The sequence below is a fragment of the Eptatretus burgeri genome, chromosome 1, assembly GCF_056783735.1.
Source record: "Eptatretus burgeri isolate ZD-2024b chromosome 1, Ebu_testis_v1, whole genome shotgun sequence".
Classification (NCBI taxonomy): Eukaryota; Metazoa; Chordata; class Myxini; order Myxiniformes; family Myxinidae; genus Eptatretus; species Eptatretus burgeri.
In genome coordinates this window covers 52,411,659-52,438,986 of record NC_140961.1, presented here as the reverse complement: position 1 = coordinate 52,438,986, position 27,328 = coordinate 52,411,659, and the positions used below count along the sequence as shown (strand labels likewise).

The 27,328-nt window shown below is 48.3% G+C and overlaps 1 protein-coding gene across 6 annotated transcripts in view; it reads right to left on the bottom strand.

Moving 5' to 3' along the window:
- The window catches only part of TTYH2 (tweety family member 2), a 181,700-nt gene that overhangs the window by 72,594 nt on the left and 81,778 nt on the right, over positions 1-27,328 (bottom strand). For all 6 annotated transcript variants that reach the window (XR_015058944.1, XR_015058945.1, XM_085884022.1 and 3 more), the window contains exon 6: positions 25,956-26,028. Coding sequence is in view for 4 of the 6 variants with exons in the window: in XM_085884022.1 (XP_085740148.1) it covers positions 25,956-26,028 (73 nt within the window). In the remaining 2 variants the exon portion in view is untranslated. The remainder of the gene's footprint in view (positions 1-25,955; positions 26,029-27,328) is intronic.

Sequence of the window (27,328 nt, the reverse complement as noted above, 5' to 3'; positions counted from 1 at the left end):
ATTACAGGGGATGGGATGTTCCTTTCCCCATACTACAAGGGTGAAGGTATGTATCTTGGTTTAACGATACTATAAACCTCAGAGACAAAGGGGTGTCGGACATCAATTTAGAGGAGATGGGATAATTGATACTCCAATGAGTATAGGTTCAAGTATTCTTAAACATAAAGACCTAATTTGTTCAACTGCTTCTGCTGTGGGAAATGTAGCAGGTGCTATAAAGAGTGTAAAAGATGCCCAAAAGGAATCTCATAAATCACAAGCAATAAAAGAAATTAAGAAAGGCAAAACTCAGTTGTCTCCCCAAGAGTGACAGAAAATAATTCAAATACTTGGGTCAGGGTTTCAAAAGTTTTAACATCTTTTTTCTGAAATAAATACAAGTATGGAAGCAATTGATAGTATCTATGATTTGGATGATACCATTGTCATCTTAAACTCCACTAAAAAAGAAGACTACTTCAAGGTAAATGCAATAACTGGAACAGACGGGAATGCAAATGGAACAAAAAGTTTTGAAATAAATAATCAACAAACTGATTTGAATCTAGCCGAAAGTTTCTTGTGTAAATTTACATTCACTAAGGCTGCGACTAACACAAACGCTACACTCGTAAATGATTTCTTCTGGAAAATGTTTGATAGTGTTCGTTTGTACATTGGAACACAAGAAGTTGAAGCGGTTGATTATGTCTCTGCTACATCTGAAATGATGAAATTTACACGATATTCATTTAGTGATAGAATGGGAAAGGGAGCTGTCGAAGGTTTTATTCCTGATATGTCAACGGGAACAAACACAGACCCTGGATATAGTCAAAGGAAAGGAATGCATAATGATGATACAAAAGCAGGTAATAGTTTTACTGTGGCAGTTCCTCTTAAAGGTATATTTTGATTTTGTGATCATGATAAAGTTCTGTATGGTCTTAAAATTAGATTTCAATTGCAAATGAATGATAATGAAAATAGATTGCTTTTTGGTGTGGCTAATGCTTTTGCTGCTCAGAATAAATTTGTTATTGATGAAATTATTTGGTATATTAGTGAATATACTCCTAATCTTAAAACAGAAGAGATGTTGAATAGAAGACTTAAAGAAGAAGCCACTCAATGTATCACACCTTAAAAGAAGATGCCAACACGTTAAACTGAACCAAACCACTTACACGTGGAATTTGGGTGTTCTATAAGGAAAGCCACGATATCTGTAGCTCATTTTTTATATCAGATGGTGATACTGCTACTGATAAGAATAATGCATTGAGTGATAATGCTGAGGTGAAACAACTTCGCGTTTCTCTGGATGGAACATTTTATCCACGAGATAGATTGGAAATTAATTGGGAAAAAATGATTATGCTGAAAGCATACAAGTCTTACCAAAAGGTGTGTGAAAGCAATGGAAATAAAGAACCCATTTTGGATATGACAGCATTTAAAAGTCTGTATACAATCGATGCGATTGACCTGAGTGCTCAAAAGGAAACTATAAAGTCTAATCGAGTGGATACTTCCCTATACATTGAAAGAGGAGAGAGTGAAGAAGTTGATACATATAGTTTGCTTTTGGAAGAAACAGAATTACAGATTAATACAGATAATGGTGTTATGATTAGTCTCACATCATTTTTTTTTATAAATAAATGAGTAGTAAAGTGCCAACTGGGGTATATGTTAATCAAATCAATCTTCATAAACTATCATCTTGTATTCAAAATCAAAAGCCTTGTATGATTAACGTGAATACAATTCAGAGAAAAGGAGCAATAAGAATTGATGTTTTACTCACAAGAGAACAGGTGAAAATCTTTAACGATACTGGCTCACTTAAAATTAAAATGTCAAAACCAATGTTGAAGAAATATTCCATAAGAGAGACGAGTGGAGGATTTCTCCCATTTCTAATTCCTTTATTTGCTGGTTTAAGTGCAGCTGGAGCATTGACGGGTGGTATTTCAGCAGCGGTGAAAACTGCCAACGAAAGGAAGGCTCAACTCAAAATAACTGGAAAGACAAAACAAAGAGTTGGAGAAACCAATTGTTCCCTGCTCGTTTTGTCTTTTCTTCCATTGATCCAGCATGATCTTTTTTTTCTTTTTTTTTTTGACTGCCGGTTCTGGGTTTGGAGCGTCGAGAGGTCTCCTTCAGGGCTCTCTGCTGATGTTCTCAAAGTTAAGTTTCCGGTCATTATTTGTCCCGTTTTAACTGTTTAATTTTCTCACCTACATGTTACGGTGTGTTCCTAGTTTGGTTTTGTTTCAAAAATCGTGCTATTTTGTGAGTTTTTGTCGACATTCTTACCGGGTGTTTGAGGCCAAGGCATTGGCCTTGGCTTGAGGTCTACCGGTTCCCCTCGGTGTTCAATCATTTTTTTTGTTTGTTTATTTCTCCACATTACCTTCAATTTCTATCCTCCCCATTTTCCTAACATCCCCCATTCTCCCAACTAATCTATTTTTTATCTTAAAAAAAACAAAAAAAACCCGCTAACCTTCTCCCGATTCTTCTTCTTCTTCTTCTTCTTCTTCTTCATCACCTCTTCTTCTTCCTCCTCTTCTTCTTCCTCTATTTTCTACAACACTTCCATGACCTAATCTGTTTAACACTCTCTCATACATTAATAATAATAACAAAAACGATCTTATAATGGCTCATCTTCCTCTCTCACACATGTGGTACTCTTTACTGTATCATAATGCACTACTCTTGTGCTATTTTAACAGACTGCTCTCATTTCGACCTCTGCTTCATTTCTTCCCTAAAAAATCCAACTGTTACAACGTTTCTTCTCTCCATTCTCTGAATTCGCCTTTATTGCATCCATCAAGAATAGTGTTAAATATCATCTCTGACCTAAAACTTTTTAAAACCCCAGTTTGCTATGAATGTTCGCTTTCCATCAACCATTCTGTTTTTCCAACTTCAGTGCCAACTCACCCCTCACTCTCACTCTCAAAGCAACCATCCCACTCTTTTCCCTCCAAGCCTCCCTCTCATCTGTCTCAAAAACTCCCCCCTCACCTTTCTCCCACCTTTCATCCCCCTCACTCATCCTTCTCAAAGTTGCCCCCCCCCTCTCATCCACTAAGTTGCCTCCTTCCACTGCCCTCTCACCTCCATCTCTTCACTCCACCTCCTAAAATCCTCAACTGCCTTCTTCCCCCTCTCTTGTCCTCCCTCTCCACCAGCATGACAGAGCCTTTTCTCCACCTCATTCAGCCCCCTCCCCTAGCTATTCTGCAATCCCCCACACTCTTTCAACAACCCTGATTGCCCCCCCCCCTCGTCCCTTGTCCTACCCTCCCCCACCCCCTGCACCCAAAGCCTCCGCCCCTACCGCTTCATGAAAAGTGTGGACCTCAAATATCCGGGGCCTTCGCTCAAACCTTTCAGATCTTTCCATACAGTCTGCCACTGACAAACCAGACATAATCTGCCTAATAGAAACTTTCATCTCCCAAGACATGTCTGACTCCCAAGTATCTCTCCCCGGTTACTCCCTCCTGCGGTATGACAGACCTGAGCCTCGTCCTGGTGGATGTGTTGCTCTCTTCATCAAAGACTCTATTCCTCACTCTCCATGCACTGCTCACTCCCCCACACCACCAGGAATACCTCTGGCTACGGCTTCCCCTCCACTCCCAGCTCATGTTTATATGTGTACTGTACCGTCCACCGAACAGTGATGACTCCATCTACACCTCACTATCTGAAAACATGGACTAACTTCTATCTTCTCATCCAAACTCTCTCTTCCTCTTATGTGGTGACATCAATTGTCATCATGCCAGTTGGCTCGGCGTGGGTACCTCTCTCACCTGTCATGGCACCTCAGTAAAAGCTTTCTGCGACTCATTGGGACTGACTCAATCGGTCAACTTCCCGACCCGGATCTCAACCAATGGTACGCCGTCTCTTCTGGATCTGATTTTGACAAATTTCCCTGACAATATCTGCTGCTCTTCCTCCGCTCAGATCGGTTCTTCTGACCACATCCTTGTCAAAGTGGACATCTCTCTGGCTGTTATCAGAGAACCACCTCACCGCCGTCGAGTCTGGCATTTCACTCAAGCCGACTGGCAGGGTCTCCAAGCAGCCATCAAGCTTATAGACTGGTCTCCTATCACTACTTTCTCAAACATAAACTCATCCTGGGAATTCTTTCAAAGAAACTTGCTCTCTCTCATGCACAGATTTATCACCTCTCGTCTTCAGTTGTCCTACCCTTCCTCCCGCCCTTGGTTTACTGAAGCTTGTGGCGAGGCAGTTGTCCTTAAACAACTTGCCTTTGCCTCATGGAAAGCAAAGCCAACTGCGGGCAATCTCAGTTCCTTCCACAAAGCTCGGAACAGTTGTGTATCTACCCTCAGGAGAGCCAGAAAACAACATCTTTCTCATCTCAAGTCTGAACTCTCAAACCTCTCTCCCTCGTCAAAATCCTGGTGACGTTTAATCAAATCTGTTTCTGGTGTATGTTCCCCCTCCATCCCCTCCCTTACCTCAAATGGCCGCACTGCTGATACCGCACGTGAAAAAGCTGAATGCCTAAACTCGGTGTTTGCAGCTAAATCTTGTGTCCTAAACCCATCACTTTCTCTACCCACCTTACCCAGTCGCACCCAACTGTCCCTGGACTCTGTGTCCTTTTTCTCCTGACAAGATGGAGAGCTTGCTTTCAAACCTCGACTCAGCTTCTGCAACCGGTCCAGATGGCATCAGCCCACGTGTCCTCAAAGCCTGCTCTTCTGCTCTTGCTCACCCTCTCTCTGTTCTATTCACCCTCTCATTTGCTCAAGGTCATCTGCCATCTGGTTGGAAATCTGCAAACATCACTGCCCTGCATAAAAAAGGTGCAAAAACAGATCCCTGCAACTACAGACCAATCAGCCTTCTCCCAATCATCAGCAAGGTAATGGAATCCATCATCGCTTCAGACATGAAATCCTTCCTCTTCTTCAATGGCTTGATTTCCGATCATCAATTTGGTTTCAGACCAGGTCACTCTACCCTGGATATGCTGCTTCTACTCTCCCATCAATGGATGGAGGTCCTCAATGCCAGACAGGAAATCCGAGCCGTATCCCTGGACATATCACGTGCTTTTGACACAGTCTGGCACCCTGCCCTACTCACCAAACTCTCTTCCCATGGTATCCAAGGCCATCTCCACTCATGGCTCGCAGACTTTCTCTCCTGTCGCAGTCAATGTGTGGCCCTAAATGGAGTTCTTTCATCCCCTCTTCCTGTCCAGGCTGGAGTTCCTCAAGGTAGCGTTCTGGGCCCTGTTCTTTTTCTGGTTTTCATCAATGATCTCTCGGACTCTCTGGAAAATCCTCTATTTCTCTTTGCCGACGACTCCACCCTCTGCCGTACCATCTGTCATCCCTCAGACCGGCAAGCAGCAGCTTCTTTGCTCACTGGAGATCTGGATAAAATCACAAACTGGTCCAACACGTGGAACATGTCTTTCAATCCAGACAAATCTCACACTCTCACTATGTCTCTTCGAAAGGACCGTTTAGAACCCCCCCCCATCCACTTTCTCAACAATCCTCTAGAAGAAGTCTTTTCTTTCAAGCTTCTGGGTCTCACTATCTGCCATGACCTTTCCTGGGAAAGTCACATTTCCAACCTCGCCTCCAAAGCCAGTTGCCGACTGGGAATCTTCCGTCGTGCAAAGTCCTTCCTCGGCCCTCCTGAGCACCTGACCACTTACAAAGCTTTTGTCCGTAGCCTGATGGAGTAATACTCTTCCCTCTGAGCTGGTGCTCCTACCTCCCACCTTTCTCGGCTTCACGCTGTGGAAACCAGGGCATTTAGGATCATCAGCATCTCCCACAATGAAGCTGAGTCTTTGGGCCTCTCACTCAATCACCGCAGGTTGGTCGGTGGTCTTTCTGTCTTCTACCGTCTCCTCTCCAGCCTTGCCCCCCTTGCTCTCTCTGCGATTTGTCCCCACCACATTTCCACAGAGCGCTCAAGGTCCGCCAACAACCCCCTTCTGGTAAAACTACCAAAATCACGAACCACTGCTCACCTTCACTCTATCATTCCTCTTTTTTCCCACCTTTGGAATAAACTCCCTCACTCTATTCTTTCCCATTCTTCCCTCCAGGCTTTCAAAACAGCTGTTCACCACCACCTCTTATCATCCCCAATCCAAATCCTCGATCTTTTCTACCCCCGATAATCCACCCAAGCCCACTTCCTTCAATTCCCCTGCTTTCCTTCCTGAAAGTCCCTGTAATGTCCATCTTCTCTTCCCCATCTTCCCCGTCCCATCCCCTTCCCTCTCCCTTTCATCGATCTCCTGATGTCTCTGTTCCCCACTGTTTTGTCCCTCCCACTCCCGCCCCTCTTGTCTCATGCCCCCTTGCTGTGCGTTGTGTGTTAGCTCTCATACGGGCCTCGAAAAGGTATACAAAAAAAATAATTAGTGGAAGTGGTGTAATTGTAGATTTTGCTGAAAAACTTGAAAGTCTGCCTGATAAAGCAAGAAGATGGGGGGGGGTGTTTTCCTGTCATAATATTAATCTGTCATATATTTCTAATACATAAATGACTGCAAGAAGGCTTCAAGAAAATTATCATTTCTGTGTCCAATACAAGCATACCTTCAAGAAAGGGGTATTCGGTATTTTAATAAATATGTTCTATGACATAAGAATGAGGTATTTTCAATAAAAGATTGGCTTTATACTGATGTTAATAAACCAACAATTTTGGATTTAATTAAAATGTTAAATAAAGAAAAATTTTTAAAGTTAAGAAAACGCAAGGCTCTTATAGAAATTCAGAAGAAATTTTATTGGTTTCCTGTTGTAAAAAAATTATTTTGGGTGCAGGAATAACAAGAAATCCTGATGAATATATGTATGATATTCTATGGGGTGAAAGTGATTCAACGATAGTAAGGGAGGAGGAAGGAGTTGAAACTGAGACAAAGGAGGAGAAGGACAAGAGAGAGAAGGAGGAAAAGGAGAAGAGAGAGAGAAGGAGGAGAGGGAGAAGAGAGAAGGAGGCAAGGGAGAAGAGAGAGAGGAGGAGAGGGAGAAGAAAGAGAAGGAGGAGAGGGAGAAGGAGGAAAGAGAGAGAATAAATAAATATAAAAATGTGGAAACCAGTGAGATTAGAAAAACATTGGGGGTATTCCAGAAAATAAATAAATCTCAATGCACCAAGGAGGAAAACAAAGAATTGACAAGTCTATTAGAAATATTTGCGTCAAGACTATTAACATCATTTTCCTTGGTATGATTGACTTTAATCATTATTAAAGTCAATCATACCAAGGATTAAAGTTTTACATTTTTTTTCTTAAATAAATGGAGGAGAGAGTGAAGACATTTCTAAGGATTCTTTATGTTTTAAAAATTAAGATTCAAATGTGCATGTTGGAAACTAAAAAGGTTTTCGCAGTCTGTAGGAATTTTTCTCATAAATAAATGAGTTATTGTGTAAAATGTAAAAAGAAAACCAAGAGTAAAAATATCTCATATGTTAAAAGTATAAATAATAGGGTTATACAAAAAGGTACATGTTCGGTGTGTGGCTCAAAAAAGAGTGAATTCCCAAAACACAAATGTGGGGGAGATATACAAAAAAAATTATCAGGAAGTAAATTTACAACTACTGGAATACCAGGGGAATTACATCTACCAGGGTATTCTTTCTGTGGTCCAGGAACAAACTTGAATAAAAGATTAGATGAGGCAGACAATCCTAAACCGTGGAGCAAACCTATCAATAGGGTTGATGAAGTGTGCATGAGGCACGATATTGATTATGGAAATACCACACCGTTGGAAGAAAAACATGAAGCCGATAGAGAAATGTTGTATAATTTGTCTCTGATACAAAATCCAACCTTGAGAGAAAAAGTTGATCGGTTCATTGTGAAGAAGATGATCAGTGCTAAATTGAAACTTGGGCTTGGAAATTAAAAAACTTATAGGCTCTCATGATGTCATTAAGATTGAAGAGCAATTAGCTGATGAATTACATAAACCAATCATCACAAAGTTTCATAGAAGGAAGGTGTATTCCAAGGAAGTTGATTATATCTGGTCCGCTGATTTAATTGAGCTCAATAATGATAAGGGGTTCAAGTCTGCTTAAACCGTTATTGATTTAAGGAGTAGATATGTGTGGGTCGTCCCTTTGAAAAACAAAACCGGGAGGGAATACACTCATGTTAGCCTTCCAACAGATATTTAATAAAAGTAAGCGAAAACCTTAAAAATTATGGACTGATGAGGGTACATAGTTCTACAACAAAACATTTATGAATTTTCTTTAAAATAACAACATTACATTATACAACACCTTTTATGAAGGAAAAGTGGTTGTTATTGAGCATTTTAATCGTACTTTAAAAGAGAGACTATGCAAAAAATTCACTCAGCTCGGTTCTCAACAATGGTTGTCGATAATTCAGGATATTGTAGATAAGTATAACGACACGATTCATACCTCAACGAAAACGAAACCATCAGAAACATTTACAAAATTAAAATATGAAAAAGAGATTAATGTCAGAAAGCCTAAGTTAAAAGTTGGTGATATAGTAAGAATATACAGGTGGGAATCTCACCTTCACGTTCCAGCACCTTCACAAATCTCGTCAGGCAGTTCACAGTACAATACTGCCATCTCCAGTCAAAATTAGCTCACTATTTCATTATAATGAGCTAATCTAATCAAATCTGTCCAATCAAATCTGTTTTGACTTCCGGTTCCAGGCTTGGGGCGATGGCAGCTTCTCTCAGGGGTGTCTGCTGACTTTCTCAAAGTTAAGTTTCCGGTCGTTATATGTCACGTTTTAACTGTTTATTTTCTCACCTACATGTTTATTGTGTGTTCCTAGTTTGGTTTTGTTTCAAAAATCGTGCTATTTTGTGAGTTTTCATCGACCTTGTCTTATCAGGCTCCTTGAGGCCTACCCGTCCTTCCCATCTAGGCGTACGATCGCTTTTATTTGTATTTTCTCCCTATTGCCATCAATTCCTATTTCCCCCACTTTTCCCAATGCCCCCAATCTATCCCTCCCAACTACACACTCTGTTTCTTGTCTTTAATTTTAAAAAAATAACAAAAAAACCAACAACCCTTGATCCCTCCATACCCCCGAGTACCAATCCCTCTTCTCATTCTTCTTCCTCCTCCTGCCGGCACACAATCTTTATTCCATTTTAGCTGACCCACTCTCACCATTACCTTCACAATTTCTTCCTCCAACCTTCCATTCTCCAATCTTATCTAATCTTCAAAGATCCATCAAAAAAAAATTCCTTGTATCCTTCCTAACTATATACCTCCTGTAACCATGTGTCTCTCTCCCATCTTCCTGGTACTTTTCATTGATCCATTAGCTTCACTCTGCGTTTACCGTTCTAAATTCACCATTTACCTCCACGATTTTCCTTCAACTTTTCCTTTTCCGAACCTCATGTAATCCGTATTTTAAAAATTTTTTAATAAATAAATTCACTTTCAACTATACGCCTCCCGTAAACACGTACTTCTGCCGTAACCACGTGATCTGTTTCTACCCTCTGCGTTTACCGATCCAAATTCACCATTACCTTACAATTTTTTTCTTCAACCTTTCCTTGACCTAATCTAATGCAATCTCTATCAAAAATCAACATCTTACTTTAATTCACCTTCTGTCCATCTGTCTGTTTCCAGGTACCGTGAAAAAGGCGAAACCGATCGCAACCATTTTTTTGGGTGTGTAATCCTCGGACCACTTGGAGTAAAATAGGCATAAATATTGTTGTGGTTGACGAAATTCACAAACCACCATTCAGGTCCCTTAGGTGAGATATCTCTGTAAGTATATGTGTAGTTAGGCCCAAACCCGTTGTCTAGAGGGAATAAATGTCATTCATGCGGGCTGTGACTCTTCAGGATAGCCGTTTTTCTTCTACTATCTTTATTTTGGACCAGCCGCCATTATTACCACCACCAACCACGTCTCAACAGCCATCGCACAACAACCACCAACCACAACGCCGCTTCACAACAACAACCACCAACCACAACGCCGCTTCACCACAACAGCCACGACCTTTACCGTCACAACTCGCCACCATCTCATCCACACCAACTCGCGCCACTCGTGGGCGCCGATGCTGGACTCGTGCGGGGCGCGCACCGAGCAGCGTGTTCAAAAACATCACGGACTTTCCGCAGAAAACGGATCAAAAACGACTCACGCCCACTTTTGTTCCGTCCAATCGGTGAGCGAGGGGCGATTTGGCCCCGCCTCCAGGGCGTTGGAGGGCGGTCGCTATATGCAAATTCATGGATCGAAAAGCATTCACGCCCACTTTTCCTCGGGCCAATGGGGAGCCAGCAAGAGAGGTGAAGGGTCAGAGGCAGAGGGTCAAGGGTGAAAGAGCGAAGCCACGGGGCTTATAAAAACGGCTGCGTTCGTCAGTCAAGTCGGTTCAGTTGGAAGTTGGGAGTTGAGTGGTGCGGAGTTCAAGAGAGTCGTCGGTGGAGCTGGAAAGAAGTGGTACTAGTCAGAGTGAAGAGGACGGAGCTGTGGAGAGGTGACGGCGGCGAAGGCGGACGAGGGGGTGCTCGCGTCGGTGCCGGGAGCTGCACAGGGAGAGGCCAGCAACGCGACCGAGGTGGAGGAGGAGACGCTCGCCGCGGGACCCGAGACAGGGTGATATCCTCCTTCCCCCGAGCATCAGCAACCCCCTCCTGTTTCCCCCCGCGCTGAGATAGTGCGACAAAGGGGGCCCCCTTTTCCCACCCCCTACCAGACACTGTCCGCGAGGCCCGCGGAGTTGAGGCGCCACCGCCGCTCTGCGTCTCATCATCAGACGGGTAGGCCCGACCCGGTCTCGGCTCCAGGCCCGCCTCATCCTGGAGGGTGGTTCTCTTTTCTTTTGCTTTGGGAATATGTGTTGTCGGCGCCGTCTGTGAAGTAAAATTGTATAAGTGTTGCCGTGTGCCCGGTAGTCGGTTAGATCTGCATTGTTGCATTTGCTTTTTGTGTAATATTGCATTGTCTTCTTCTTTTACATGTGCTTTTGGTGGAATTGTATATGTGTGCTTTCCGTTCATCGCGAAATAAATGTGCTTATTGTTGAACTGTTTTCCCGCTTCGCTTCGTCTTTTCCTCTATTGAATCTCCATCTTGCTTCACGTAAAGGGTTGGTCGTGGGCTAAAACGCCCGATAATTAATCGAACCGTCGAGGCCGACGAATAACACCGCTCGGTTATCCCGATAGTACGGAACGGGTCGCTTAAAGTGGCCCGTGTCAGAAGTCGACCTGCGGCGAGGTGCGATCGCCCGGTCTACCCTCCGTGTGGGTACTTAGGTAGGTCGAATTTGGCGAGCAACCCTATCCCACGCGGGGGCCGATTGGCACGATCGCAGTGAGACCGAAAGGTCCACCCGTGACTAGTTCCCGGCGTTAGTCCGAGAGGGTCACGACAGGATTGTCCGTCCGGTGGACGACGTGCCGCGATTCGAGTTACGTGGCCGTCCGCACGCCGGCGGGCGTGCATCCGCAACACTGGTGTCAGGTCGTGCGATATAAACTCATCGCCCTCCTCGCGGCACTGGTATCGGAGAATGGGAAAACGGGCTCTCCTGTCTCCAATTAAATTCACGGGAATCGGTCCAGGGGTGAGAGGAGCGACCCCCGATTCCCTCCAAATTACGAGCGAGCTAAATTAACCCTTTAAGAGAAGCAAGATGGCGTCTCAAGGCGAGCGGGAGCCGGGGGTATTAGAAATGGATGTAGAATGTGTAGAATCCATGGCTCAGGATGAAATCCCCGTGCAGGAAATGTTGATTGTACAGGAAAACGAACTCGCCCAACTGAACCCAGAGCCCGAAATAGGTGCGGCAGCGGCCGCGGTGTATGACACCTCCCCTCCCCCTCTCCACCAAAACCCCCCGACCCTTGCCGAAACGGCTCACCCAAGCGCACCCGACATGGCCCAGCTATGCGCCATCCTGGCGGCAATGACAAACGAAGTGAAAAGCGAAATAAAAGGAATGAACGAAAGGATGGATGCAAATACACAACAAATAAACGAAAAGATGGATACAAACACAAATGAAATGAGAAACGGAATGAACAAGCAAATGGACGAAGTGAAAACGACGATGGATGCGAATACACAGCAAATGAGGGAAGAAATGAAAGAGCTGCGGGGTGAGACGCAGAACATGGGAATGAGCCTAAAAGGAAGCTTGGAAGAACTAAAAAACGAAATGAAAAAGGAAGTCGACACGATACGAGCGGAGGTGACCGGGTTAAAAGAGAAAGTAAAAGGAGTGGGAGTCGCAATGGAAGAAAATAAACAAGAGAGGGTAAACGAAATAAAGACGGTGGTGGGAAAAATAGACAAAGTAGGAAAAGGATTGGGAGAAGTAAAACAGGGACAAGACCAAATAAAGGAGGAAATAGGGAGGAACACGACGGCGATAGAGGAATTAAAAAGAGAACAAGGGAAAATAAAGGAGGGATTGGGAGCCGTGAAGGAGGACTGTGAGAAAAGACATCGGGAAATGACAGACAAAGTTGAAAACCTGCGAAAGGAGGTAAAAGCGGAGACACAGAAAGGATTAAAGAAGGTGGCGGAGGAATGTAGAAAGAGACATGAGGAGGTAATTAATGAAATGGAGCGGAAAGCCGGAGAAAAGACAGAGGAACTGGGGAGCAGATCGGAAAAAACCGGGGCGAGACAGAAGAGCAGTTTAGGACAACGAGGGAGGAAATATCCAAGACAAATAAGATGGTGACACAGGTACAAGGGGAGGTGGAGCAAATAAGAGAAAAAGTCGGGGAACTGTCGTTAGGAACGATAGGGGAGGAAATAAATGGGGTAATAAAGGGGAAAATGGAGGAAATGGAGAAGAGACTGACGGATAGGGTGGAGGCCCGGTGTGAGAAGCAGGGTGGCCTCCTTCGGGAACAGGAGGAGAGGATATACTCCGTCAAGGCGGATCGTGCCCAGGTGGGGCCGGTGTCACAAGGCGGAGGAGGAGGCTTGCCCGATGCGGGGGTGAGCATGCCAAGCTTGGGGAGGGTTGAGGCCGCGGGGTCTTTTGGCCTAATGGGGGTACCCAGAATGACTGTTCCGGGTGGTGTGCAGAGTGCGAGTCCAATGGCTTGGGAGAGTAAGCGGGACGACGCGGGGCACGGACAGACGCGGACAAGGGTGGTGGAGCCCCCGGGCAAATGGCTCGGACCCTGCGGGAGTGAGACACTGTTGGGACTGGGGAGGTACACTCCTCCCGGAGTCCCTGGGGAACGGGAGGAGACCTCAAAAGGACCAAGGGTGCCGCTACCCCCGTACGATGGCAAGACGGACTTGAGGGCATACATGGCCCAGTTCCAGTGTGTTGCCAGAGGCAATGGCTGGAACGAGGTGCAGGGTGTGGCACAACTCACAGCGGCCCTGCGTGGCGTGGCTTTGGAAGTCCTGACCACGGTACCCAGTGAGGGGCGACCCTGGAGGATCTCCATTCGGCCCTAAAAAACCGATTTGGCATGGACCAGCAGAGCGAGCTTGTTAAAGCTCAGCTCAACGGGTGCAAACGACGTCCCCAGGAATCACTGGGAGAATTGGCACATGACATTCGCCGCTTGGTGGGGATCGCGCACACCAACATGCCACCGGAGTACCGGGAGGAGATTGCCCTGGACCATTTCCTTCGAGCAATAGGGGGCACCGATGTCGGAGCATTGCTCACCGTATGGCGCCCGGACAACCTCCAGAAGGCGGCTGATACTGCTGCCTGCTGGGAGGCAGCCAGAATGCCATTGGGAGGGGCTGGGCGCCACGCGGTGGCAGTCCGACAGGTGGACCCCGTGAACGACAGTGCGCTGGGAGCCGGGGCAACCCTGGGCGACCAAGCGCGAATGGAAAGGATGGTGCAGGGCATGTTCGACCCCTGGTTCGGGAGACCTGGGGAGAGGCGGTCGGGCCGGGGAAGGGCGGGAGATGGGCCATCGGGGGGTACCCCAATTCGGAATGGAGGGGGGTATAATTTGGCGTACTGGAGGCAAACACCTTACCAGAAGAGGTGTTATAATTGTGGCGCAGGGGACCACCTGCAGCGGAGGTGCAACGCCCCGAGCAGGGAAAGGCCCCCGCGAAGAGAAGAGCCACGGCCCCCTAGACCACCAACTCCGCCCCGGGTCAATAGGGATAGCCAGGCCCAACCATCATCCCCCCACCAGTCCCCGGGAAACTAAGAAGTGCCGAACATGTAGGGCCGTGTTCGGCAGACTCAGACGGAGAAGAGCCCTCAGAACTGCGACAGGTCATCAGTTGTGGCCAAATTGGCAAAGGTAGCTTAACAATTCGGTGCAAGATTGCCGGCGTAGGGGTAGACGCCGTTGTGGACACAGGAGCAAGCGCCACGATCATCAGCCCTGTGGTCATTGATTCGAGTGTAGACGGTTGGGATGAGATCCACCGTCTGCAAAACCATAGTTTGCAGCTAGCTACCGGGGCAACGGCCCCTATCATAGGACGTGGTTTCGTGTCGTTTAAATTGGGCACTGTGAAAACCAAGATAGAGGTTTGGGTGGCAGAGGTGTACGACCCATGTCTAATAGGGTTGGATGTGCTGACGGCCGGTGGTTGTAAGATCGACTTGGGCCGGGGGTCATGCAGTTGGGTGGTGAGGAGTTGCCGTTAGGGGGCGTGAGCACGGATGAGAGGGTGGAGCTGGAGGCTCCTGACTCCGTGGTCATTCCCCCGGGTGCCGAGGCGGTGGTCCCGGCCCGGTGGCGAGCACCCCCAACGTGGCAGGGCCCCTGCGGCCTGGCGGAACTACCGGCAGGGCCGTCAACCCCGGGCTTAGTCGTGGGCCGCACCCTGGTAAGTACCGACGGGCCAATAGCGCCCGTGCGGGTGATAAATGTTAGCACGGAACCACGCACTATCAGGAAGGGCACGAAGGTGGCAGATTGCACCCCAGTAAAAGAGGTCGCAGAGCTGAGGGACGATAACGTCGAGCCGGACCAGCCCCAGAGGGAGTCTCCAGACTCGATTAGGAATTGGCCCGGTCCCATTTGTGAGATGGTAAATCGGAGTAGTGTAGATTTGGAGGAGGCCCAGCGGGAGGCCTTATACAAGCTGGTCGACCGACACATCGGGATCTTCTCCTTGTCACCCAAGGATATTGGACGTACGGGCCTGGTGCAACATCAGATCCACACCAATGGGGCCCGACCTGTCCGTCAGCCTGCTCGAAGGCTCCCATGGAGCAAAAGATAGGAGGCTGATGAACAGGTTGAAAAGATGCTCAATGCAGGTGTCATCGAGCCCTCGGGAAGTCCTTGGATGTCACCAGTTGTGCTGGTTAAAAAGAAGGATGGGACCACGCGTTTCTGTGTGGACTATCGCCAGCTGAACAACGTGACACTCAAAGACTCCTATCCCCTGCCTAGAATTGACGATACCCTCGACGCCGTTGCAGGCTCTAAATGGTTCTCAACTTTGGACCTCAAGAGTGGGTATTGGCAGGTGGAGATGGATAAGACGGGGAAAGAGAAAATAGCATTTTCCACAGGGAAGGGACTGTATCAGTTCACTGTGATGCCGTTCGGTTTGTGTAACGCCCCCGCCACCTTTGAGAGACTGATGGAGCGTGTACTAGGCGACATGCCGTGGCAGTCATGCCTGGTGTATCTGGATGACGTCCTGGTACACGCTAAAACATTCACCCAGGAGATAGCCAATTTGGACCAGGTGTTTGGGCACCTCAGGCAGGCAGGGCTGAAATTGAGCCCAGAGAAATGCACTTTGTTCGCGACAGAGGTGGCCTATCTCGGACACGTGATAGGCCGCGAGGGGGTGAAGACCGACCCCGGAAAAATTACAGCGGTAGAGGAGTGGCCCGTGCCCACAACTGTCAAACAGGTACGGGGCTTTTTGGGACTTTGCTCCTACTACCGGCGTTTCGTGGCAAACTTTGCGGAGATAGCCAGGCCCCTTCACCGGTTGACGGAGAAGTGGTTGAGATTTAATTGGACGGAGGAGTGCCAGGAGGCCTTCCTCAAATTAAAGGGGTGTTTGACATCCACACCTGTTTTAGCGTACCCCACCGATGACGGGATGCATACCCTGGACACGGATGCAAGCCAGGAAGGATTGGGAGCAGTCTTGTCTCAGACACAGGGGGGCGTGGAAAGAGTGATCGCGTATTACAGTCGGGCCATGAGTAGGCCCGAACGAAATTATTGCGTAACTCGCAAGGAACTATTGGCTATGCTGTCTGCCGTGAGCCATTTCCACCCGTACTTGTACGGGAGGAAATTTTTGGTTCGAACTGACCATTCCTCCTTGCAATGGCTCTTACGGTTCAAGGAACCGGAAGGCCAAATTGCAAGGTGGTTGGAAAAATTGCAGCAGTACGATTTCATTGTGGTCCATAGAGCCGGTAAGGCTCATGGGAATGCCGATGCGCTCTCTCGACGCCCCTGTCTGAGGGAAAACTGCAAATATTGCACGAGACATGAGGAGAGGGACCAATTGGCAGACGCCGCCCCGAAACTCCCAGTCCGTGCGGCCCGGGTGGTAGGCCCAACTTTGCCACTAACCGCGGGAGAGGAATTTGGTGGATTGGCATGGAGCACGGCCCAGCGGGAAGACCCCGTGCTAGGGCCAGTGTACAAATGGGTCCAGGAAAACAGGAGGCCCAGTGGGGAGGAAATCGCCCCATTCGGGGCGCGAACAAAGGCATACTGGGCTCAGTGGAGGAACCTAGAAATGAGGGACAACATCTTATATCGCAAGTGGGTGGAGATTCCTTCTGAACAAACTTCTTGGCTGGTGATAGTCCCTGATGGGTTTAAGACCCAAATTTTGAAACAGGTGCATGGTACCCGCGCCGGCGGCCATTTGGGCAGGACCAAAACAAAATCTCGGGCCCGCCGGCGGTTCTATTGGGTTAACATGGGGCGCGATGTACAGGACTGGTGTCGAGCATGCGACGCTTGTACTGCAAAAAAGGGACCGCCACAGAGGATGAGGGCCCCACTCCAACTACATCAGGTTGGGGCTCCCCTTGAGCGAGTGGCCATGGACATTTTGGGACCACTGCCCCCCACTCGCCAGGGTAATAAGTACGTCCTCGTAATTATGGACTATTTCACCAAATGGCCAGAAGCCTTTGCCCTTCCCAGCCAGGAAGCAGGGGTTGTGGCCAAGGCCTTCGTAGAAGGATTTACATGCCGGTATGGGATTCCGCAGGAGCTGCACACGGACCAGGGACGAAATTTTGAGAGTGAATTACTAAAAGAGGTGTGCAGGCTCCTGGAAATTCGAAAAACACGGACAACGCCCCTGAGACCACAGTCTGATGGCATGGTGGAGAGGTTCAACAGGACCCTGGTCCAACAGTTGGCCCTCTTCACCGCCACTAACCAGGAGGACTGGGACGAACACCTTCCGTACCTCCTGATGGCCTATCGCGCGTCCCAGCACGGGTCTACCGCATGTAGTCCGGCGCTGTTGATGTATGGACGGGAGCTGAGAAGCCCCGTCGATTTATTGTGCGGTCCGACGCCTGAGCGGCTTGATAGGCCCCCGGGGGAGGGCTATGCCCGTCGGTTGGAGGAAGGCTTGGAGAAGGTCCACGCCTTCGCATGACACCAGATCCAACAGGCGGGCATAAAGATGAAGCGCAGGTACGACCACCGGAGCCAGGTGAGCAAATACCCACCGGGGGCGAAGATTTGGTTCTTTAACCCCCGGCGAAGGAAGGGCAGATGCCCGAAGCTCACCTCACCTTGGCAGGGCCCGGGGGTCGTCCTGGCGCAAGTCAGTGACGTGGTCCTAAAAATTAAAATGGGACCACGAGCCCTCCCCCGGATCGTCCACGCGGACCGCCTGAGGCCTTACAAGGGCGACCTTACGCCCTCATGGATATGTCTTGCCGGAGGAGTCGGTGCTGGAACAGCCGCTCCCGCAGAGGCGCAAGGCTCTCAGAGCCTTGCAACGAGTTCACGAGCCCAGGAGGAAGGGAGGAAACCCCCCCCTGGGAAATTGATTAATGGGATTATTTGAGGACATGGACAGACTTGTGAATGTGTAGAGGGGACGTAGCTTAGCTACGTAGTGTTAAAAGGAACGTGCTTAGTGTAAGGGACGACGTGGGAGCACGAGTTAGTTAGGGGAGGTAGTTAGAAGGATGGCAGAGTTCAGCGGTGTGTGTGTTGAAAAGTTGTGAGGTGAGTACATGATGAGTGAGTGAGGCCAGCGGGTCTGTGTGAGTGGAACGAATGGGGAATGCATGGTGCGATGAGTGATTGGGGGGAGGAGTGACTCCCGCCCAAGGGACCCCGGGGTCAGTGTAGAGTGAGTTAGGGGGTTAGTCAAATTTACAAAATGGAGGTCGTTTTGTTGTTGGTGGGGAAGTAGGCTCGAAACCCATTTGGAGGGGTGCAGGAGCCCTGTTGACGGGCTTGGGAGCGTGGCTGCGAAAGGTGAGTATCGCTGAGTGGGTACCCCGGGCACCAGGCTAGTCGGCCGTGGTAGGCCAAGGGCCCATGGGGGGCCGGGATAGCGTCGTGGGCACGGGTGCGCCTGCTTGGTGCGGGGGCCCGGGGCGCCATTAGCCGCGTGGGCAGTGTTGTGGGCACGGGTGACCCTCGGAAAGGGGCCTGGGAAGCCAGCCTGCCACGTGTGCGTTTCAGGGGAGGTGCCATGGGGGGCACTCCCCGGTGTTAGGGAGCTGGTAGGCTCGGAGGCAGTGTAGTGCCCGGGGGTGCCATCGTCGGAGAATCGGCAGAGGGTCGTGCCTGCCAAAGGGAGCCACGTGTCCCAGCCATGAGACCGTGTGAGGGTACGGGAAGAAAATTTGGGGGGCGAGGCCCGAAATTGTAAGGACACCAACACAGGCGACGGGAATCTGGGTTGTTAGAACCAATAGTTTAAGCGAGAGGCGCTTGTTGAAAGCCCCGGGGTAGTTTAACAGTTAAATGGTTAGGGTAGATTAGGAAGTGTACCCCTCCGCACCATCCATCCCCTCGCTCTAGTTGTGGGCCGCTGGACCCACTTCGTGTTATAGATCGCCGAACTCTGGGGAGGCCATTCTGAGGCTTCGTTGGGCCTCGACACAGGACGCTAGCTCTCCCTTATTCCCCTCCGGGAAGGGAACGTAGGGGTTGGGAGTAGGCTAGGTGACAGGATAGGTTAGCCGAACAAGGACGATAAAGGGGGTTAGGGGACGATTTATAGTGGGGAAGTAAAGGTAAAAATAAAAAAAATAAGTTGGGGCTAAATTGGGGTTTGACAAATTAAGGGAGTGGGTATGTACAGTGACAGGCAAAGGCGATAGGTGGGAGGGAGACAGGTAGGTAGGTCCGAGCCCGCCTTCCAAGTGGCCAGCACCACCGCACTCCCTCCACCAACCTCCACGGAACGGCAGGGGCTGGCCAACTTCATCGGCAGCTGTTGTTTTGCTGCGAGGCCTGTGCCGGCTGGATCGTCGGCAGCTGTTGTTTTGCTGCAAGGCCTGTGCCGGCCCACTTCATCTGCCGGCTGGCTGTTTTCTTCAAGGCCTGTGCCGGCCAGTTCGTCTGCCGGCTGTGTTTGCCTGCAGCGGCCTTCTTCTGCGGGCTGTGTTTGCCTGCTGCCTTTGCCATGCCATGCCCACTGCCCCTGTTCACCAGCCCCGTTCAATTTTTGCTTTGCCCCCCCCTGTTCATTGCCATGTGTGCCAGGATCAGAAAGCAACAGTTTGCAAGCTGCAAGAACTGCCCTGTTGGCAGCTACAACACGGGCCTGCAGTGGCGGCCCGTGCACTGTGTTTGTGTTCATCCATCCATTCGTTGTGTTCATTGCGTGTGCCACTTGAGCTGGCACGGAGACTGCATTTGTGCAGCCCATGCACCGTTGTGGTTCACTGCGTTCAGTTCAAACCATTCATCCATCCATTCGTTATGTTCATTGCGTGTGCCACTTGAGCTGGCACGGAGACTACGTTTGTGCAGCCCATGCACCGTTGTGGTTCACTGCGTTCAGTTCAAACCATTCATCCACCCATTCGTTGTGTTCATTGCGTGTGCCACTTGAGCTGGCACGGAGACTGCATTTGTGCAGCCCATGCACCGTTGTGGTTCACTGCGTTCAGTTCAAAAAGGAAGGCCTTAGACTGCGTGTGAGCAGCTGGCCACGTTCCCTGTCACCTGCATTGTTTTGAGCCAGAGACTGCATGCGGGCAGCCTGGCTCCCTGCTAACTGCTTTCTTTTTGCAGAGTTCATTGATCCTGGGCCATGGTTTAGTGTAAAATTTGTAAGTTAAGGTTAAGATGTACTGTAAATATGAGTGCGCCCCCGGCATGTATGTCTTAGCGCCGGCAATTTTATTTAAGTCGTCCATGTGAGTGAGTTTGTTTAGGTAGTTACTCAGCCCTCAGGTTATTTATTTTGGGGACACGAATACCATGAATGTCGCACTCAGGGATCCGTAGGTAAAATGTACTAGGGGAAAACTACACATGATGGCACACGAAAATTTGACGACTCGGGACGAGTCTGTAAAAAGGGGAGGGGGTAGTGTTGTGGTTGACGAAATTCACAAACCACCATTCAGGTCCCTTAGGTGAGATATCTCTGTAAGTATATGTGTAGTTAGGCCCAAACCCGTTGTCTAGAGGGAATAAATGTCATTCATGCGGGCTGCGACTCTTCAGGATAGCCGTTTTTCTTCTACTATCTTTATTTTGGACCAGCCGCCATTATTACCACCACCAACCACGTCTCAACAGCCATTGCACAACAACCACCAACCACAACGCCGCTTCACAACAACAACCACCAACCACAACACCGCTTCACCACAACAGCCACGACCATTACCGTCACAACTCGCCACCATCTCATCCACACCATCTCGCGCCACTCGTGGGCGCCGATGCTGGACTCGTGCGGGGCGCGCACCGAGCAGCGTGTTCAAAAACATCACGGACTTTCCGCAGAAAACGGATCAAAAACGACTCACGCCCACTTTTGTTCCGTCCAATCGGTGAGCGAGGGGCGATTTGGCCCCGCCTCCAGGGCGTTGGAGGGCGGTCGCTATATGCAAATTCATGGATCGAAAAGCATTCACGCCCACTTTTCCTCGGGCCAATGGGGAGCCAGCAAGAGAGGTGAAGGGTCGGAGGCAGAGGGTCAAGGGTGAAAGAGCGAAGCCACGGGGCTTATAAAAACGGCTGTGTTCGTCAGTCAAGTCGGTTCAGTTGGAAGTTGGGAGTTGAGTGGTGCGGAGTTCAAGAGAGTCGTCGGTGGAGCTGGAAAGAAGTGGTACTAGTCAGAGTGAAGAGGACGGAGCTGTGGAGAGGTGACGGCGGCGAAGGCGGACGAGGGGGTGCTCGCGTCGGTGCCGGGAGCTGCACAGGGAGAGGCCAGCAACGCGACCGAGGTGGAGGAGGAGACGCTCGCCGCGGGACCCGAGACAGGGTGATATCCTCCTTCCCCCGAGCATCAGCAACCCCCTCCTGTTTCCCCCCACGCTGAGATAGTGCGACAAAGGGGGCCCCCTTTTCCCACCCCCTACCACACACTGTCCGCGAGGCCCACGGAGTTGAGGCGCCACCGCCGCTCTGCGTCTCATCATCAGTCGGGTAGGCCCGACCCGGTCTCGGCCCCAGGCCCGCCTCATCCTGGAGGGTGGTTCTCTTTTCTTTTGCTTTGGGAATATGTGTTGTCGGCGCCGTCTGTGAAGTAAAATTGTATAAGTGTTGCCGTGTGCCCGGTAGTCGGTTAGATCTGCATTGTTGCATTTGCTTTTTGTGTAATATTGCATTGTCTTCTTCTTTTACATGTGCTTTTGGTGGAATTGTATATGTGTGCTTTCCGTTCATCGCGAAATAAATGTGCTTATTGTTGAACTGTTTTCCCGCTTCGCTTCGTCTTTTCCTCTATTGAATCTCCATCTTGCTTCACGTAAAGGGTTGGTCGTGGGCTAAAACGCCCGATAATTAATCGAACCGTCGAGGCCGACGAATAACACCGCTCGGTTATCCCGATAGTACGGAACGGGTCGCTTAAAGTGGCCCGTGTCCGAAGTCGACCTGCGGCGAGGTGCGATCGCCCGGTCTACCCTCTGTGTGGGTACTTAGGTAGGTCGAAATTGGCGAGCAACCCTATCCCACGCGGGGGCCGATTGGCACGATCGCGGTGAGACCGAAAGGTCCACCCGTGACTAGTTCCCGGCGTTAGTCCGAGAGGGTCACGACTGGATTGTCCGTCCGGTGGGCGACGTGCCGCGATTCGAGTTACGTGGCCGTCCGCACGCCGGCGGGCGTGAATCCGCAACAATATGATAACATGACCCCCTTGACGGCTCCCGAAGGGAGCAGGTGCTTCGAGTAATAATAATAATAATAATAATAATAATAATAATAATAAAAAACCGACTCTTCTTATGCTTCATCTTCCTCTTTCACTCGTGTGGTTCTCATTACTGTATCATAATTTACGACTCTTTTTCTATTTCAACAGACTGCTCTCAATTCGACCTTTTCTTCATACCTTGTCCAAAAAGTCCAACTGTTACAATGTTTCTTCTCTCCATTCTCTTAATTCATATTTATTGCATCGCTCAAGAAATGTCTTTAGTCGTATTTCTGAACTAAAAACATTTAAAACCCCAGTTTGCTATGCATGTTTGCTTTCCATCAATCATCCTTTTTTTCCAACTTCAGTGCCAATTCACCACTCTCACCCCTCCCTCTCAAAGCAACCATCACACTCTTCCCCCTCCAAACTTCCCCCTAACCTTTCTCAAAAACTCTCCTCTCACCTTTCTCCCTCAACTCTCCCCACTCACAAAAACTCCCTCCATTCACCCCCCTCACTCACTCTTCTCAAAGTTCCGCTCCCCGCCCCCCCCGCACATCCACAAAGCTGCCTCCTTCCCCTGCCCTCTCTCCTCCATCCCATCACTCCACCTCCTCAAATCCTCAACTGCCTTCTGCCCCCTCTCTTATTACTCCCCACTGTACCTCAACCCAACACCACAGAGACTTTTCTTCTCCTCATCCGGCTCCTTCGCCGAGCTATTCTGCAATCCCCCACACTCTTTCAACAACCCTCATTTACTCCCCATCTCCTCCCTTGTCCTACCCTCCCCCTCCCCTCCCACTCCCTGCACCCAAAGCCTCCTCCCCTCCCTCTTCATGAAGTGTGGACGTCAAATATTCAAGGCTTCACTCAAACCTGACAGATCTTTCCATACAGGTTGCCACTGACAAACCAGACATAATCTGCCGAACAGAAACTTTCTTCCCTCAAGACATCTCTGACTCCCTAGTATCTCTCTCTGGTTACTCCCTCCTCCGGGATGACAGACCTGAGCCTCGTCCTGGTGGAGGAGTTGCTCTCTTCATCAAAGACTCTATTCCTCACTCTCCATGCACTGCCCTCACTCCCCCACACCCCAAGGAATACCTCTGGCTGAAGCTTCCCCTCCACTACCACCTCATGTGTATGTGTGCAATACCGTCCACCAAATAGTGATGACTCCATTTACACCTCACTATCCGAAAACAACATGGACCAACTTCTATCTTCTCATCTCATCCCAACTCTCTCTTTCTCATATGTGGTGACTTCAATTGTCATCATGCCAGTTGGCTGGGTGAGGGTACCTCTCTCTCACCTGCCATGGTATTTCAGCAAAAGACTTCTGCGACTCATTGGGACTGACTCAAATTGTCAATTTCCTGACTCGGATCTCAACCAAAGGTACTCAATCAAATTCCCTCAACCCTGAAAATATTTGCTATCCTTCTGACTACGTCCAGTCTGGCATTTCACTCAAGCTGACTGGCAGGGTCTCCAAGCAACCATCAAACTTCTCGACTGGTCTCCCATCACTACTTTCTCAAACATCAACTCATCCTGGGAATTCTTTCAAAGAAACATGCTTTCTCTCATGTACAGATTTATCCTCTCTCGTCTTCAGTTGTCCTACCCTTCCTCCCGCCCAGGGTTCACTGAAGCTTGTGACGAGGCAGTTGTTCTGAAACAACTTGCCTTTGCCTCAAGGAAAGCAAACCCAATTGAGGGTAATCTCAGTTCCTTCCATAAAGCTCTGAATAAGTATGTCTACCCTCAGGAGAGCCAGAAAACAATACCTTTCTAATCTCAAGTCTGAACTCTCAAACTTCTCTCCCTCCTCCAAATCCTGGTGGCATCGAAGCCGCAGCTTCGCTCTCTGCAGATCCGGATAAAATCACAAACTGTCCCAACACGTGGAACATGCCTTTCAATCTTGACAAATCTCACACTCTCAATATGTCTCTCCGAAAGGACCATTTGGAAAACCTGCCAATCTACTTTCTCAACAATCCTCTGGAAGAAATCTTTTCATTCAGGCTTCTGGGTCTCACTATCCGCCATGATCTTTCCTGGGAAAGGTACATTTCCAACCTGGCCTCCAAAGCCAGTCACCGACTGGGAATCCTCTGTCGTGCAAAGTCCTTCCTCGGCCCACCTGAGCTCCTGACCACACACAAAGCTTTTGTCTGCAGTCTGATGGAGTACTGCTCTCTCCTCTGGGCTGGTGCTCCTGCCTCTCACCATTCTCGGCTTCACACTGAGGAAACCAAGGCATTTACGATGATTGGTATCTCCTGCAATGAGGCTGAGTCTTTGGTCCTCTCACTCTCTCACCGCAGGCAGGTTGGTGGTCTTTCTGTGTTCTACTGTCTCCTCTCCGGTCTTGCTTCCCTTGCTCTGTCTGCGATATGCCCCCCACGCCCCCCAATATTTCCACAGGGTGCTCAATGTCCGCCAGCAACCCTCTTCTGGTAAAACTACGAAAATCACGAATCACTGCTCACCTTCACTCTTTCATTCCTCTTTTTCCCACCTTTGGAATAAACTCCCACACTATCTTCAATCCCATTCTTCCCTCCAGGCCTTCAAAACAGCTGTTGACCACCACCTCTTATCTTCCCCCATCCAAAGCCTCGATCTTTTCTACCCCCATTAATCACCCCAAACCCACCTCCTTCAAATTCCCTGCTTTCCTTCCTGAAAGTCCCTGTCGTGTCCATCTTGTATTCCCCATGTTCCCCACCCCATCCCTCTCCCTTCCACACATCTCCTCATGTCTCTGTTCCCCACTGTTTTGTCCTTCCTTCTCCCACCTCTCTTGTTTCATGCCCCTCTTGCTGTGCATTGTGTGTTCGCTCTCATATGAGCCTTGACAAGGTATACAAAAAAAAAATACGTCAAGCAGTTTATATTACAATTTACCGATCCATGTTCAATGAAACTTATTACACATAACCGTCCATTTTAATCGTTTATTTGCAGGCATTTACTTATGCTTAAATTTACCACAACATCGAACTTTTAACTGACACGTACTAATGTATGAGAACAACCTTGTGAAATTTACATTGTATTTTGACTAACTTGCACAAGAATATTCAAACAAAGAAATGAGCTAACTAAATAATTTTCCCCAATGTACTGTAAACACTAAACATGCACTGATTTGCATTGTCAGAAACTCTGTCATTTCTGAACCCAAACTATTTTATAAACCATCTTAAACACATCTGTAGCAACCTCAAAACCCCTTGAAGAATCGGGAGCTCATGTCACAATAATATCAACAAACAAGGTTAAGAAATGAAGAGAAATATGGGAAGACTTAAAAGTAAGTTGTTGGGCCCATTAATGTACACCTCATCAGCATGTCAACTAAATAATTCTGTGCTCTTTCATTTGGAACTCATCCCCTGAAGATAACCAATGATGAAAGACAAGTTCAGTTATTATAAACTACCAATGTTATCAGCATGGCACATAATATTGCAGCAACTGGTCAGGTAGTCAAAGAATTGTCACGCTTTCAAGACATACCCCCTGTCCACATTGCTTTGCTTTCTGCATTTGCAAAGTTTCTTCACTCAAAATATTTAACGTGTGTATCACTCACCACAACCAGCACCACATCCAAGCCCAGAGAAGCCCAGCATACAATCAACATCAACACTCCAGCCAGAAGAGCTCTGCAAAACCATAATGGGGAGGAACGATTGAAAATAATCAAAATTACCAAAATTCTATGCTTACAAATAAAAATAAATTTAAACACACGCATTTGCAAGATTGGATTGAAGGTTGACTCGACGTAGTGAGCTTCATTATTGTGCACTGACAACTGCAGGTTCAAATCCTGATCACACCGCGGAGGCAATGGTAAACCACCCAGTGCATTTTATTGCCCTGGAAGATGCTTTGGCAACACTATCCTCCTCACGGGATGACACTTGGGATGATATTTGGACTTAATTCAGATAACTCATGATGATGGTTTGTAAGAGATCGAAATGTGGCGGAAAACAGGAGATAAGCCAAAGGAGGTGGGGGGGGGGTGGGGGTAGGAAATGGGAAAATAAAAATAAATTTACTGTATTCACATCACAGCATTACATAAAAATGTGCAAAAATGGATCCCATTAACTACAGCGCAATCAGTTTACGTCCAATCATCAACATCATGGAATCCATCATCACAGTTCACATAAAATCATTCCTTTTCTCCAACAGCCTCATCTCAGATTATATATCAATTCGGATTCACACCTGGTCACTCACTCTACCTTGGACATGCTGCTTCTACTCTCCCAACAATGGATGGAAGCCCTCAATATCAGACATGAGATCAGGGCCATATCTCTGGACATATTTCAAGCTTTTAATAGAGTCTGACATCCTGCCTTGCTCTCCAAACTGTCTGCCTATGGAATCCAAGGCCAACTCCACTCTTGGATTTCTGACTTCATGCATTATCGTAGTCAATGTGTGGCTCTCAATGGAACTCTTTCATCTTCTCTCCTTCTCAAAGCTGGAGTATCACAAGGTGGTGTTCTCAACCCCATTTTATTCCGAATCTTCATCAATGATTTCACTGACTATCTCAAAAATCCTCTTTGTCTCTTTGCTGATAACTTCACTCTCTGCTGTAACATTCCTCATCCTTCTGACAGACAGGTTGCAGCCTCTTCCCTCTCCTCAGACCTTGACAAAATCATAAACTGGTCAAACACTTGGAATATGTTTTTCAATCCTGTGAAAAAAAAAGTATATATATATATATATATATCTGAAAGGACTGGACCGCAAACTCTTACATCTACTTTCTCTCCAACCCCCTCGAAGAGGTTCAGTCACTCAAACTCTTGGGTCTCACTCTTAGCCATGATTTCTCTTGGGAAAATCACATTTTAAAAGTGGCTTCCAAAGCCAGACGCTGACTCGGCATCCTCCATCATGCAAAGTCCTTCCTTGGCACACTTGAGCTCCTGT